Source organism: Tupaia chinensis, unplaced genomic scaffold (genome assembly GCF_000334495.1).
Source record: "Tupaia chinensis unplaced genomic scaffold, TupChi_1.0 Scaffold000101_1, whole genome shotgun sequence".
Taxonomy (NCBI): domain Eukaryota; kingdom Metazoa; phylum Chordata; class Mammalia; order Scandentia; family Tupaiidae; genus Tupaia; species Tupaia belangeri.
Window position 1 is genome coordinate 3,586,650 of NW_006159565.1, and position 13,533 is coordinate 3,600,182.

At 44.7% G+C, this 13,533-nt stretch overlaps 1 protein-coding gene across 1 annotated transcript in view; it reads left to right on the forward strand.

Annotated features, from left to right (window-relative positions):
- Positions 1 to 9,387: 9,387 nt before the first annotated feature.
- Positions 9,388 to 13,533, forward strand: part of RRBP1 (ribosome binding protein 1) — a 62,033-nt gene continuing 57,887 nt past the window's right edge. The window contains exons 1-2 of the mRNA XM_027770013.1: positions 9,388 to 10,584; positions 10,645 to 11,267. Of these exons, the coding sequence (XP_027625814.1) occupies positions 9,402 to 10,584; positions 10,645 to 11,267 (1,806 nt within the window). The 5' untranslated portion in view covers positions 9,388 to 9,401. The remainder of the gene's footprint in view (positions 10,585 to 10,644; positions 11,268 to 13,533) is intronic.

Consider the following 13,533-nt stretch of genomic DNA (forward strand, 5'->3'; position numbering starts at 1 on the left):
GTAACTAGGAAGCACAAAATAAAGGGTAGAAAGTAGTTCAGTTATATAGGAAATCACAGTAGATGTTGGTGGATTAAGCCTACCACTGCAAGTTTAAAAGACAAATTGCTACTCTGGTCTTAAAATAAAATCCAGCTACATGCTATTTTTAAGAGTTCCACTTAAAACATGAACACAGAAAGGTTGAAAGTAAGAATTAAAAAAAAGATTCTAGGCCAATATTATGCCCCCCCCCCAAAAAAAAAGATAAAACTTAAAAAATAATCAGGCAAACTAGACTTCAGTTAAAACAATCCCCCCCCAGTTATTTTTAGGATAAATGTCATGCTATAATGGGGTGTTGGGGAGACAATAGCAGGTGCTTTGCCAGAAAGATGTAACAGTTCTGGTTTTATGTTCACCTGATGAGATATGGCCTCCAAATAAGAGTACAGACTGACAGATTCCAAAGAGGAAATGGAAAATCCACGAGCATAATAGATTTAAGAGCTCTCAGTAGTTGCTAGAGTAAGCAGACAACTAGTAAGATTCTAAAGCAGATTACTGAATTTGAAGTAAAGATGCGCATAGACCCCCGTAATCCGTAGAGTATATAGATCCCTGTAATCTGTATAGTATACATACACTTATAAAAATTGATCACAATATAACAGAATTCCTATAATGTAAATAAAACTGTAGGCCCAACCTGTTATGGGCCTCAAAGTCAATTTAATTGACTGTAATACCTTTTTTTTTTTTTTTTTAAGGTTTTGCCATAGAGCACATGTGCTTGCAGGGAGAGAAACAGTGAGAGGAAAAGTGAAAAATCACTCCCCCGGGGGGGAATGACCATCCTATAATCCCTTCTATTCTCTTCCTGAGATTTTGGGAACACATACATATATGCCCAGCATGAATTTCATTCAAGCCTCCAGGTGTTGGACTTGAACTACGGTCAGCTTTATGCGAGTCCAGCACCTTAACCACCACAACACTTCCTGGCCCCTATTGTGTAGTACCTTTCTGAACTTTTTGGGTGGCCTAGAAAATACTAGTCTATCACACATACTAAGATTGAGTCATTTGGTGAGAGTTTTGTTATTTATACGTATGCATAATATGGATATACTAGTATGTGTGTCTGTGTCTTTCTCCTTCTACATGTCCTGGGACACACAGAAATATATTCTTTAGGAATACAGTTGAAAATTTGAAAGCTTTGACCTATTTGACCTATTCTCTGGTGATAGTGTAGTTAAATTAGGATTTGTCAATTATTCAAAGCTGCCTCTTGTATTAGAAGAGTTAGACTGCCAGTGAGAAGTCAAAGAAGGGATCATATAGAAATTAGAGAGCTAAACAGAACAGTAAGGAAAATACTGTGCATGCAGCCTGTATAGGAAGAAGCTACAGCAGTATTTAAAGGGCAGTTTATTGCCTTAACTCCTTGCTGCTAGGAAGAAAGACTGAAAATTAATAAATGTTATGTCAAGAAGTTAGAACAGAATAAATGAAAGAAAGGTGGGGAAAAGAATAATGAAAATGATATAGATTAAATTGCAAACTCCAAAAGCTGGAATCATTATAATTAAGTTATCAGGAGACCAGCAGATGGCATAATGGTTACATCGTTGAACTTTCACATAGTCCACCAGGGTTGGAGTCCTGGATGGGCAGCTTAAAACTCACACTAGACGTGTATGTGTGCATGCCCAAATTCCTGAGGAAACTGGAGAAGGGATGGCGGTGTGGCCCCCCCACCCGGGATGATTTCTGGCTTTCTGTCTTTTGTCTCTCTGGCAAGCGCATGTGCCCTATAGCAAAAGTCTCTCTCAGACAACAACAACATAAAACAGTTTAAAATCAACACTCTACATACTTTCCTCCTTCTAAGAAAAGATCTTGAAAGACCAGTTCTGACAGTTGTTCAAGCAAGTTCTTTGAAACCTACCAAGAACAGATTATCTCAATTTTATACAAAACTATCCCAAAAATAGGAGAAAGGAATGATTCTTAACTCATTCAGTGAGACTCTAATGACCCTGATGCCCAGACCAGAAAGTCTGAGAATGACCTTATTTTTACTTTAGAACACACTCAGAAATCTACATAAAAATGTGAACAAACCAGCCAGCAGATGGTGTGGTAGTTAAGGTGTTGGATTCTTCCATGATGACTGCAGTTGGAGTTCTGGTCCTGGTGACAAAAATCACCCCAGACACGTGTGCGTGCATGCCTAAAATTTGAAAAGCAGAAAGGAGGAGAAGAGATTGCAGCATGGCCATCCCCCTGCTGAGAGACATTACTTCTCATCCCCCTCCCTCCCCCGCCCTGAGGGAGTTTAAATGTCCTATGGAAAAAACTAAAAAAAAAAAAAAAATGAACAAACCAAGTCTAGTGATGTATTAAAAAAAGAACCTTTAGCAAGAAGTGTTTATATCATGGAAACCATCTGTGAGTTAACATTAGACTATATATTATTGTAATTCAACACATTTCAGATAAAAGGAGAAAATGTTAAGTGATAAAGAGAAAAAGCATTTGCTAAAATTCGTTACTCGGGTGTTTAGAATAAAGTAAATAGGAACATAAGATACGCTACTTAACCTGAGAACAAGTTTCTGCCCAAACCTGCTGTCAGTACAGCGTGTGTAAAGGGGAGACGAGGAACGTAATGTGTCTCCCTAGACTCTGCCCCGCATCGGAGCCCTCACCCAGCTCTGCTAGACAGGACAAGGAGATGAGGTAATACAGCTTCGAAGGCAAGAGGCAGTGCTGCCTTCTTTCCCCACAGGTGATTTTTTCACAGAGAAATCTAAGAGAACCTACACACTCCTAGATTTGACAACAGCTTAGCATAATAGCCGAGTAAATGAGACATGCGCCAAAATGAATAACTTTGCTGGTTGTCTGTAGCTGGGGAATAGAAAAAGGAATTCACAAAGGTATCTCCCCCCCCCATAGCACATAGAAGAATAGCAATTATCTTTAACAACAACAAAAAAGATGTGTATGACTCCTGTAGAGGAAATCAAAAACTTTCCGAAAGTGTGAAAGAAAACATTTAAATCAGCGTAGAGCCATAGCACAGTGCTCACTGACAGGAAGCTCCGTGGTGAAATGCCGGGCCTCCCTGTGTTCATCTAGAAAGTTGGTGTGATTTAAATAAAAATCCCAGTAGAAATTCTGGAGGGGGTGCATAGGCTAAAATGTGACATTGATGCCATGCATAGGTAAATACACCTACCGGTGGGACAAAGTAGAAACTCTAGAAACGTGTCCACTTGATGCCACAGAGATGCCACGGAAGTCTGTGGGGATGGAGGAGATGGAACTGGTGCAGAAATGAAACTGCTGGGGAAAAGTTCTGTCACCATTCCGTGTCACGTACCCAAGTATTGATAGATCCCCACTGACTGACAACTTCACTGCAGAAGACTTACAGAGGGATATAGAAGAAAATAATTTTTTTTTTTAATTTGCTGGAGGGTGTATGCATTGTCTAGTGAGAGACAGAAAGAGAGGAAAATGGAAAAAGCACTATCCCCTGATGGAGTATGGTCACGTCATAATTTCTCATAGTCCATTTCTCCATTCTGTTGAGCTTTGGGGCACGCCTCCCCCGACACATTCTTGGCATGTTTTTCAGGCCGTCAGCACAGGATTTGAACTATACTCAGCCATGTGGGATCTGACTTAGATTATCATCAAGCCACAGAGCTGGCTCCAGAAGAAGAAAATACTTTTTTTTTTTTTTTGAGAGTTTTTTTGCTATAGGGCGCATGCATTCACCAGAAAGACAGAGAAATAGAAAGTGAGAAATCATTCCCCGGGGGGATGGCCACATCGCAGTCCCTTCTCCATTCTCCTCTCAGGATCTTGGGCACGTATGTAGCCCGGCGTGAGTTAAACCCACGGGGTTGGGGACTCGAACCACAGTTGACTATATGTGAGTCCAGCAACAGCCATTACACCATCTGCTGGTCCCAAAAATAATTTCTAAACTACTTAAGGTGACGCCTCTCTTTTTAAAAATTAATTAATTAATTTCTTCCTTGAGAGAGACAGCAACCTGACAAGGTCTTGATGCTGTGATGCACCCCAGCCTCAGCCAGTCCTGATCATGGGCACACGTGTGCTTGGTACTCAGGAAGGTCTCCAGATGCAAACCCTGGACCTTCTCCGTGGGTCAGTGTCATGGAGTGTTGTGTTTGTCCGCTGTACCACCATCTGGCACCAGGAAAATGACGTCTATTGGTTTTCTCTAGCTAGCCACCCAAGTGCCTGGGGTTAGGGTGTAGGAGAGATTCCCCACTTTATGTGGTAGCCATGTCACGTTGCAGTTTGTGTGACTACTATTAGTTTTAAAAATCTTAAATGCAGGGACTAGCAGATGGTGTAATAGTTGCATCAGTGGACTTCCATGTAGTCTACTGTAGTTCGAGTCTTGAACCTGGTGGCTTAAAACTCATGCTGGGCACATTCGTTCATGCCCAAGATTCTGAGAGGATAATGGAGGAGAAGGGATTGCTTTGTGGCCATCCACTCTGTGTGTGTGTGGGGGGGTGATGTCTCTGTCTGTCTCTCTGGTGAGTGTACATGCCCTATAGCAAAAATCTCTTCTTAAAAAAAAAAAAAGAAACCTAAGTGAATAGGTGCATGGATGCTAATTTGTGGTTAGTTACGTAATTTAGGAGTTAAAATGCATGAACCAAAGATATATGTGTCTGTATGAATAAATCTCAAAAACAGTTTAGTCAAAAAATGCTGCTAAGTAACTCCTAGAATAATTCACTCACGTACCAGTTACCAGCATAAAAGCAGTGATGTTATTTGGTTGGATGAGACACATTTATTATGTATATTATGTCGTGGAGGTAGTAAGTGCTCATTCAGGGTGTTTGTAATTCTCTCTGGAAGGAAGAGGATATATACAAGAGAACTTCAGAAAGTTTAGGGGGAGATGAATTGAAGTATGAGTTTTATTTTGGTGCAAAATTTTTTTGAAATCCATGCAGTTTTTTCATAACATCCATTTTCCATACACCTTTTAAAGATCCCACATAGACGTCGACAAGGGCATATATGATATATAAAATATCTTAAGTAAATATGGCACTGTGTTAGGATTTGATAAACCTGGGTGGCAGTTAAGTGGATGTTCATAGTTTTCTTGTTCTTTTATTTGTTTGAACTATCTCACAGTAATTTTAAAGATGAGGTAGTATTGGTTCTGACACAGTCCTGACACCTAGGGTCTCTGTTCCTGTCTTCCCGTTCCAGTTCTGTACCTTCTCTCAAGGCCCTTGTGCCCAGGAGGTGGATTTGGAGATTTGGCCTCTGCCCGCCGTTACCCGGGGCTTCTCTGAGCCTCTACATGTGGGCTGCCAAGAAATAGCTGGTTAGTGATGAAACCAAGGCCCCAGGGCTGTTGAGGGGCCTTTCATAAACCCCATTCAGACCCTTCTGCCAAGTCAGACTTTACTGCTTTGACTAGGTGTGCAGTCAGCAGATAAATCCACATCTAGAATGTGAGCTTCTGCCTTTTGGTCTTAGACTCCAAGAACAGAAGAAGAACCATTTTCTCAGGAGCCAGAGGTGGACTAGTGAGTGGCCCCCTGCCTCCTTCCCTCTCAGGGCTGTCATCTTTTTGTGTTACACTCCAAGCGTGCCAGCCACTTCGGGAGCTGGGGATCCCTCTGGATAATGTCTGTGCCCCCCCCCCCCCAAGCTGACTCTGCAAAGGCAGCACACGGGTGGTTTTTCACTTTGACTTCTTCGCCATCTGTGGTGGTCTTAGCCTCACACATTTCAGTGTATTACTTGTTAAGACTAAAGCTTTTCCTTTTCCTATGAAAGATTTAGAAAACTCCTAACTCAGGAATTAGTGGTAGGAATATAATTTTTTTGTGAAGCACCCCATTCTGCAGAGTTAGGAAGATGCATTTGTGCTGCTGTAAAACATACATTCGTGTGTGCCCAGAGGAAAAATACTCTCCTAAATTTGCGTTTTTCTATTTCGTGCTCTGAACAGAAAATATATTTATGAATCTCATGTTTGCTCATGTCGAGTAAGATTGAAGAGTAAGTTTTCTACCATGGCTTTTCTGGCCGAGTTTAGAAGTTGGAAACCAGCAGGCTGCACAGAGCCCCGTAGTCCTCGGCCGCAGACAGGCCTGGCTTTGTACCTGGATGACCATTCGCAGCATCAGAGTTGTGGCTGGTGCCAGCTGTAGCTCCATGGAGACTACCCCTTGAGCACATGGTTGTTGGGAAGCTACTCGGTTTGTAGAGCCTTGGCTAGGGGCCCCCAGACCCCTGGCAGCAGTCTGCCTCTGGAGAACGGGAGTGTTTTAGAGGACTACTGTCACATGAATAGACTGAGTATAGTGTTTACAATGTGGTTTTTGTACCTGAACTTGCCCACGTTGGCAGTGCTCTGAGAGGTCCTTGTGAGGACTCAGAGAAGCTCTAGTGGGTGAATTCCTACCAAGAAAAGATGATTGACGTCACAGCTTCAATCCTTCTTGTCCTTGCCCTCCTACCCACCAAACCCACCAAAGGCCGGTCAGGGTACAATTTCCTTTTCATTGCCTGGCTTAGGAGTGTCCCTGGAAAGACTGGTTTGTGACAGCCTTCTTCAGTTGTCATCTGTGAGAGCCCCTGCTGTGGATCGTGCCATCACTGCCCACGCCATAGGTCAGAACCCACTCAGAATCCTAAATACAGCCTTGGCCAGGTTGCAGAAGCCTCTGCCTTCATTTGCAGAGGTGACGCAGAGGTGACAACTAGGGTAAAAGTTGTACTGTGGTCCTGCCCAACCCGAGGTGCTGGTTTATAGGAGACATGAGCATTACAGCCACAGCTGATGAAGTTCCCAGCTGGAAGGCGTGTACATGGACGTTCTTGTCATGAGAATGTTACCCCCTTCCCGCCAAGGTCTTTTTAGAAGGGCTCAGTGAGATCGTCTGTTCATTCTACAATGAACTTGATTTTTCTTAGAACATCGAGAAAAGAGACATTTAAAAATCTTCCTTCTTTAAAATGCCTTAATGTCAGAATTCAAATTTCTTGATTGTTTAGGAATTTCCATTCTTTTGTCCTTCCCCACACGTACTCAAGAGAAGTAGGAATCTCAGCGTATTCTTTTTTTTAAAGAATTATTTTATTTAACTTTATTTATAAACAGAGAGGGACAGAGTGAGAGAGGATGAGAGAAGGAGAGAGAGAGGGAAAGTGAGAAAGCAAGCTGCTGGGTCCAGGACTTAAACTGTAGTCTGCCATGTGGGAGTTCAGTGCCCTTAACCACCATGCCACCTGCCAACCCCGGAATCTCAACTTCTTAGTAGAAGGGTATTCTAGTCTGTTTTATTGACAGTAACAGAAATACCTGAGTCTGGATAATGTAGAAGAACAGAGGTTTATTCAGCTCATGGTGTTAGGTCCAAGGTCCAGGGTCTTCTTGTTAAGGGTCTTCTTGCTGGTAAATAACATGGCAGAGGACAGGAGCTTGTGCAGATCAGAGTGTGACTGGTTCGTTCCCTCTCCTTACAATCCCCTCGAGACTCGATGTTTGGGTTCTCACTCTGATACCTAATTACTTCCCAAAGGTCTTGCCTTGCAATTCTTTAATCAGATTAAGTCTCCTCTCGATACTTTGACCATAAAACCAAATGCTAACACATGGATTTTGGGGGAAAAGTTCAAACCGTAGCAAAGAGAAACCTTAACATCTAAGCCACTAAGCAGCCTGGGTCCAGCCTACCACATTGTCCACAAGTTTTGGAGGATAAGGTCAGGGGAGACCTTTTCACCTCCTCTCTTCCCCTCCCCTCCTCTCTTCTGCCCCTTCTCCCTTCCCCCTACTCACCCTTTCTTTCTTTTTTTTTTTAAAAAAGAGGTTTTTGCCTTAGGACACATGGGCTTGGGGGAAGGGAGATGACAGAAACAGAGAGGGAGAGGGAGAAATCATCCCTTGGGGGATGGCCACTCCACAATCCTTTCTCCTCCTGGGATCTTGGGCACACATGCACATATGGTTGGTGTCATTTTCAAACCACTGGGTCCAGGACTTGAACTGTAGTTGACTATGTGGGAGTCCAGTGATGTAACCACTGTTCCATCTGCTCGCCCCTACTCACCCTTACATGTACGTTCTGGTTGCTCAGTCCACCAATGATCTTAAGCGAAACTAGACTGTTCCTCACTCTCCATAGTTCAAGTAACTGGCAATGATAGCATCAACATTAGTTAAAAGTTGAGGTGTCCTGGGCCAGGTGATGGAGCACTGGTAACCCAACTGCACCCATATGGGAAAGACCCTGGGTTCTCATCCCTGGACATACTGGGTGCGTGCGCACGTGCCCACGATCCAGGCCAGCTTTGACTGAGGGTGTATCATGGTGTTGAAACCTTTTGGGGTGCATCTCTCTTTCTCTCTCTTTCATATGAAAGGGAAAAAAATTATTAAAAATCAACTACAATTACTAACACAAAGATGTATGGAACCCTTTTATTTTAAAAAAAAATGGCTGAGCATAGATATATAACTGCACATTTTCTGACAAGGGCCTAGCGACATTGTGTATCATGTCCCCTCTCTGTGAACAGTTTCCCCGCATGTGGACTGCAGGCTCCCTGACTGTCTAGGAGATATGGCTGGCAAAAAGCCATTTTCCTTCTTTAGATTCTTGATCACTTTTCAGAATTGTTATGCAAAGATGTTTTTTGTTTTTTGATTTTTTTTTTTTAAATTTCTGACCCCAGGGAAATGTTTTTAGCTACACTGAGAAAAAAGGAGACAACAGAATAGAAATGGCAAGCCAGGGGCCTGCTGGCATATTGCTGACAGCCACAGATGAGTTTGGTTTGGCTCACGTGGTATTTTTTTTAAATCAGTCAATTTCACAGTGAGAGAAAAAGAAAAGATTTCTAGACTGACATGAGAAATCAAAACATCTCTGAACTTAGTGCCCACATTTCTATGGCAATCAGCGATGGTCGACTGGTACCCACTCTCTAATTTAGGTGGGGCTTTTTGCTGTAGTCCTCACCACTCCTTATCACTTCCACTTGGTCTGTGCTGCTCTTGTGCGTGTCTGACCCCGGTGGTGGAGAACATCTTGAACTGACCATGGCTCCCGAGTCCCTGGGCATCATGGACAGCAGCTACAGACCTGTACTCTGCCGCCTACCACTGCTTTGTGTTTCTCATCACCAATAGGGACTGCATATATCTTGGGTCAAAAGTGCTGACTTCTAAAGAGTGGCAGGTAAAAGTGTTTAAGATCAAAGATTGCCTGGGTTTGTTTATTCTCTGAATTTATTAGAATGAAGAAAGAATTAATGAAGTGGGGTGGTGGAGTGGAGATAGACACTGTCAGATGCCTCAGTGTGTGTGTACAGAGAGTAATCCACATATGTGTGTTTGGCAGGTGGAAGGAAAGCAAGCCAGGATGGACATTTACGACACACAGACCTTAGGGGTGGTGGTCTTCGGCGGCTTCATGGTTGTCTCCGCCATCGGCATTTTCCTGGTGTCGACCTTCTCCATGAAGGAGACATCGTATGAAGAAGCTCTGGCCAACCAGCGCAAGGAGATGGCAAAGACTCACCACCAGAAAGTGGACAAGAAGAAGAAGGAGAAAACAGTAGAAAAGAAAGGAAAGACCAAGAAAAAGGAAGAGAAGCCCAATGGGAAGATACCCGACCATGAAGCGGCCCCAAATGTGACCATCCTCCTCAAAGAACCTGTGCGGGCACCTGCAGTGGCTGTGGCTCCAACCCCGGTACAGCCCATGGTCATTGCCCCTGTAGCCACAGTACCTGCCATGCCTCAAGAGAATCCAGCTTTCTCCCCTAAAGATAAGAAGAAAAAGGAGAAAAAAGTGGCGAAGGTGGAACCGGCAGTCAATTCTGTGGTCAATTCCATCCAGGTTCTTGCCTCAAAGGCTGCCATCTTGGAAACTGCTCCCAAGGAGGTGCCTATGGTGGTTGTGCCCCCAGTGGGTGCCAAGACTAGTATCTCAGCTTCCAGCACTGCTCAGGGCAAAAAGAGTGAAGGGGTCCTAAACCAGGGCAAGAAGGCTGATACTGCTCAGAACCAGGGCAAAAAGGCAGAAGGAGCCCCAAACCAGGGCAAGAAGGCTGAGGTTGCACAGAATCAGGGCAAGAAGACTGAGGGCACCCCAAACCAGGGCAAGAAGGGTGAGGGTGCTCAGAATCAGGGCAAGAAGGCCGAGGGTGCTCAGAATCAGGGCAAGAAGGCTGAGGGTGCTCAGAATCAGGGCAAGAAGACTGAGGGTGCTCAGAATCAGAGCAAGAAGGCAGAGGGAACCCCGAACCAGGGCAAAAAGACAGAGGGCACCTCAAACCAAGGCAAGAAAGCTGACAGTGCTCAGAACCAGGGCAAGAAGGCTGAGGGTTCTCAAAACCAGGGCAAGAAGGCTGAGGGTGCTCAGAATCAGGGTAAGAAGGCTGAGGGTGCTCAGAATCAGGGCAAGAAGGCTGAGGGTGCTCAGAATCAGGGCAAGAAGACTGAGGGTGCTCAGAATCAGAGCAAGAAGGCAGAGGGAACCCCGAACCAGGGCAAAAAGACAGAGGGCACCTCAAACCAAGGCAAGAAAGCTGACAGGGTCCAGGACTTGAACTGTAGTTGACTAGGTTCTCAGAACCAGGGCAAGAAGGCTGAGGGTGCTCAGGTCCAGGGCAAGAAGACTGAGGGCACCCCAAACCAGGGCAAGAAGGGCGAGGGTGCTCAGAACCAGGGCAAGAAGGCCGAGGGTGCTCAGAACCAGGGCAAGAAGGGCGAGAGTGCTCAGAACCAGGGCAAGAAGGCCGAGGGTACTCAGAACCAGGGCAAGAAGGCCGAGGGTGCTCAGAACCAGGGCAAGAAGGGCGAGAGTGCTCAGAACCAGGGCAAGAAGGCCGAGGGTGCTCAGAACCAGGGCAAGAAGGCTGAGGGCACCCCAAACCAGAGCAAGAAGGGCGAGGGTGCTCAGAACCAGGGCAAGAAGACTGAGGGGGTCCAGAATCAAAGTAAAAAGGGAGAAGGAACTCCTAACCAGAGCAAAAAGGCAGAAGGGAGCCCCAACCAGGGCAAGAAGGGAGAGGGAACTTCCAACCAGGGTAAAAAGGCAGAAGGAGCCCCCAGCCAGGGAAAAAAGGCAGATTCAGTTGCTAATCAGAGCACAAAGGCAGAGGGTGTTACAAACCAAGGGAAAAAAGCAGAGGGAACACCAAACCAGGGCAAAAAGGCAGAAGGGTCCCCCAACCAGGGCAAGAAGGTGGATGCTGCTGCCAATCAGGGTAAAAAGACAGAATCAGCTCCTAGTCAAAGCAAAAATACAGAGGTACTCCAGAGCCAGGAGGCACCAAAGCAAGAGGCTTCTGCAAAGAAGAAATCCGGTTCAAAGAAAAAAGGTGAGCCTGGTAAGTAACTCCGACTTCTTTATGAACTTGGAAACTGTCTTTAAATGTCTTTTGGATTCTCTCTGGAGATACCACCTGTATCAGTCAGCTACTCTCATAGTAAGGCTGTGTAACAAACATGTCAAAATTCAGTGGCTGACAAATAGTAATCATGTATTCTCACTCATGCTTCTGGGGCTGGGCTGTTGATTCTTCAGTCTGTATTTTAACTGGGTTGACTCCTTGCTGCAGGTCGAGCTCAAATCTATCCCACATGTGTTTGGTCTGGGACCCAGGCTAAGACTTTAGTGACTCTTTGGGATAGACAGAAGCACAAAGGGCATTTCAAGCAGTGACATTTCAGTGAGCATCCTATTGGCCAGAGCAAGTCATATGGCTGATTCTGAATTAAGAGGGAGGGGGCCCACTGGGTTTCCAGTGAGAGTAACTGCAAAGTGCCATGGGGAAGGAGAGGCAAGAAATAAGAAACAGTCTAGAACAGGTCTGTGTTTGGACCGGTCTTAAACATCTGGGAGCACAAGGAGAGGTGAGGAATTAATATAGCAATTTTATCCACCTCACCATCTAAAACAGGTTTGTGACTTTTTGGTAAGTCTTCCTCCCCCCCAATTGCCAGAGGGTGTGTGTGCTTGCCAGAGAGGGACAGAGATGGAGGGAGAGGGAGAAAGCACCATCCCAAGAGGAAGGGTGATGGTGCAGTCCTTTCTCCTCCACCTCCCTATTGGTTGGGATCTTGGGCACACACGCACCCAGTGTTTGTTTTTCAACTGGGGCCAGGGTTTGCCACATGGGGTCTGGCAGCCCTCCACAAGTCTTTCTTAGGGCTGTGACTGTATCCTGTCAGCCTGGTCCCGTTCTTGCCTGATGCTCCCTGAATAAGTTACAGTTAAATGATGTTTCTGAGTAGCAATGGCATGTTTCCACACCGTCCCTGTCAGCGTCCCCTTCTCTGCCTCACCCCAGCTGTTGGATGCAGCATTGTAGAGCATTTAATAGGTATACTGTAGGTAGGCATTAGGCAATAGAGAGTATTAATTAGCCTTTATTTCTTGGAGTGTATGATTGTAAAAATTGGACCCGGAAGTTCCTGTTTTGTGTTCATGACTCATTTGATTATCTCTTCTATTTTATTTTATTTTATTTTACTTTATTTTATTTTATTTTATTTTATTTTATTAAAAAGTTTGAAAAGCCATTAGGTGGCTTTGGAAAATTAACTGCATTTATCTTGACAAAAGGTACCTTAGAGATTGGAAATGTTTGGTTGGACCCGGGCTGGAAGCACAAGGCTTGTGTGTCTGGTGCATTTCTCTATTTCTGCCTGACTGGGGTTTTCCTAGATTTCCTCCTCCCTGACATTTGACCAGTCCTCTGCTCAGGCAGTAACCCTGCCCCTCAAGGGACCCATTCCATATGAATGGCTGTTGGTTCCTGCTGGAAGTCCAGGGCCAGCCTCCCTGGTCCCACCAGGTCAGGTCAGCCACTCAGAACCTTCGAAAGCCTGGACCCTGGCTGCTTCCAGAGGCTGAAGGGTGGTGCCCTGCCCTGCTTCAGTGTGATGTTCCATTGCCCCAAAGACAAGGATGTGCTAAGAGCTCGCTGTTCTCCCACATCAGGTGTGTTCAGAGCTTCCTGCATCCTCTGGTCATTGCCTTGGGTGGTTTTAGATGTTTAAAATAAGATGTGAGGCAGAAATGCAATGATAACTGGAAAGAAAGCAAAACTACCTTAACCTGCAGGAAATACAGAGTCTTGTTAAGAATAAGATCTATGTGGGACCTCTTGGACTTCCACAAAAGCTTGACTGAGGCAATAAAAAGAAAACTGGAACCAAGAAAGTGAATACTATGTTCCAGGATAAGAAAGGTTAAAATAGTATAGAAATGAGTTATTCCAAGTTCACTTAGTAGTCTATCATTATTCTATTCATTGACATTTTTCCCTCCTAACATAAAGCTATCCTGAAAGCTCCATCTGAGGGAAAACTAGGCAAGATTATGAAATTAATTTTTTTTCAATTTTTGAAAAATGTTTTTATTCCCAATGGCATGTGCACATGCACTCTCAATAGGGTGTCACCTGCCGCACCTCTTATCCCTGCCTCCCGCTCATCGGCCGGGT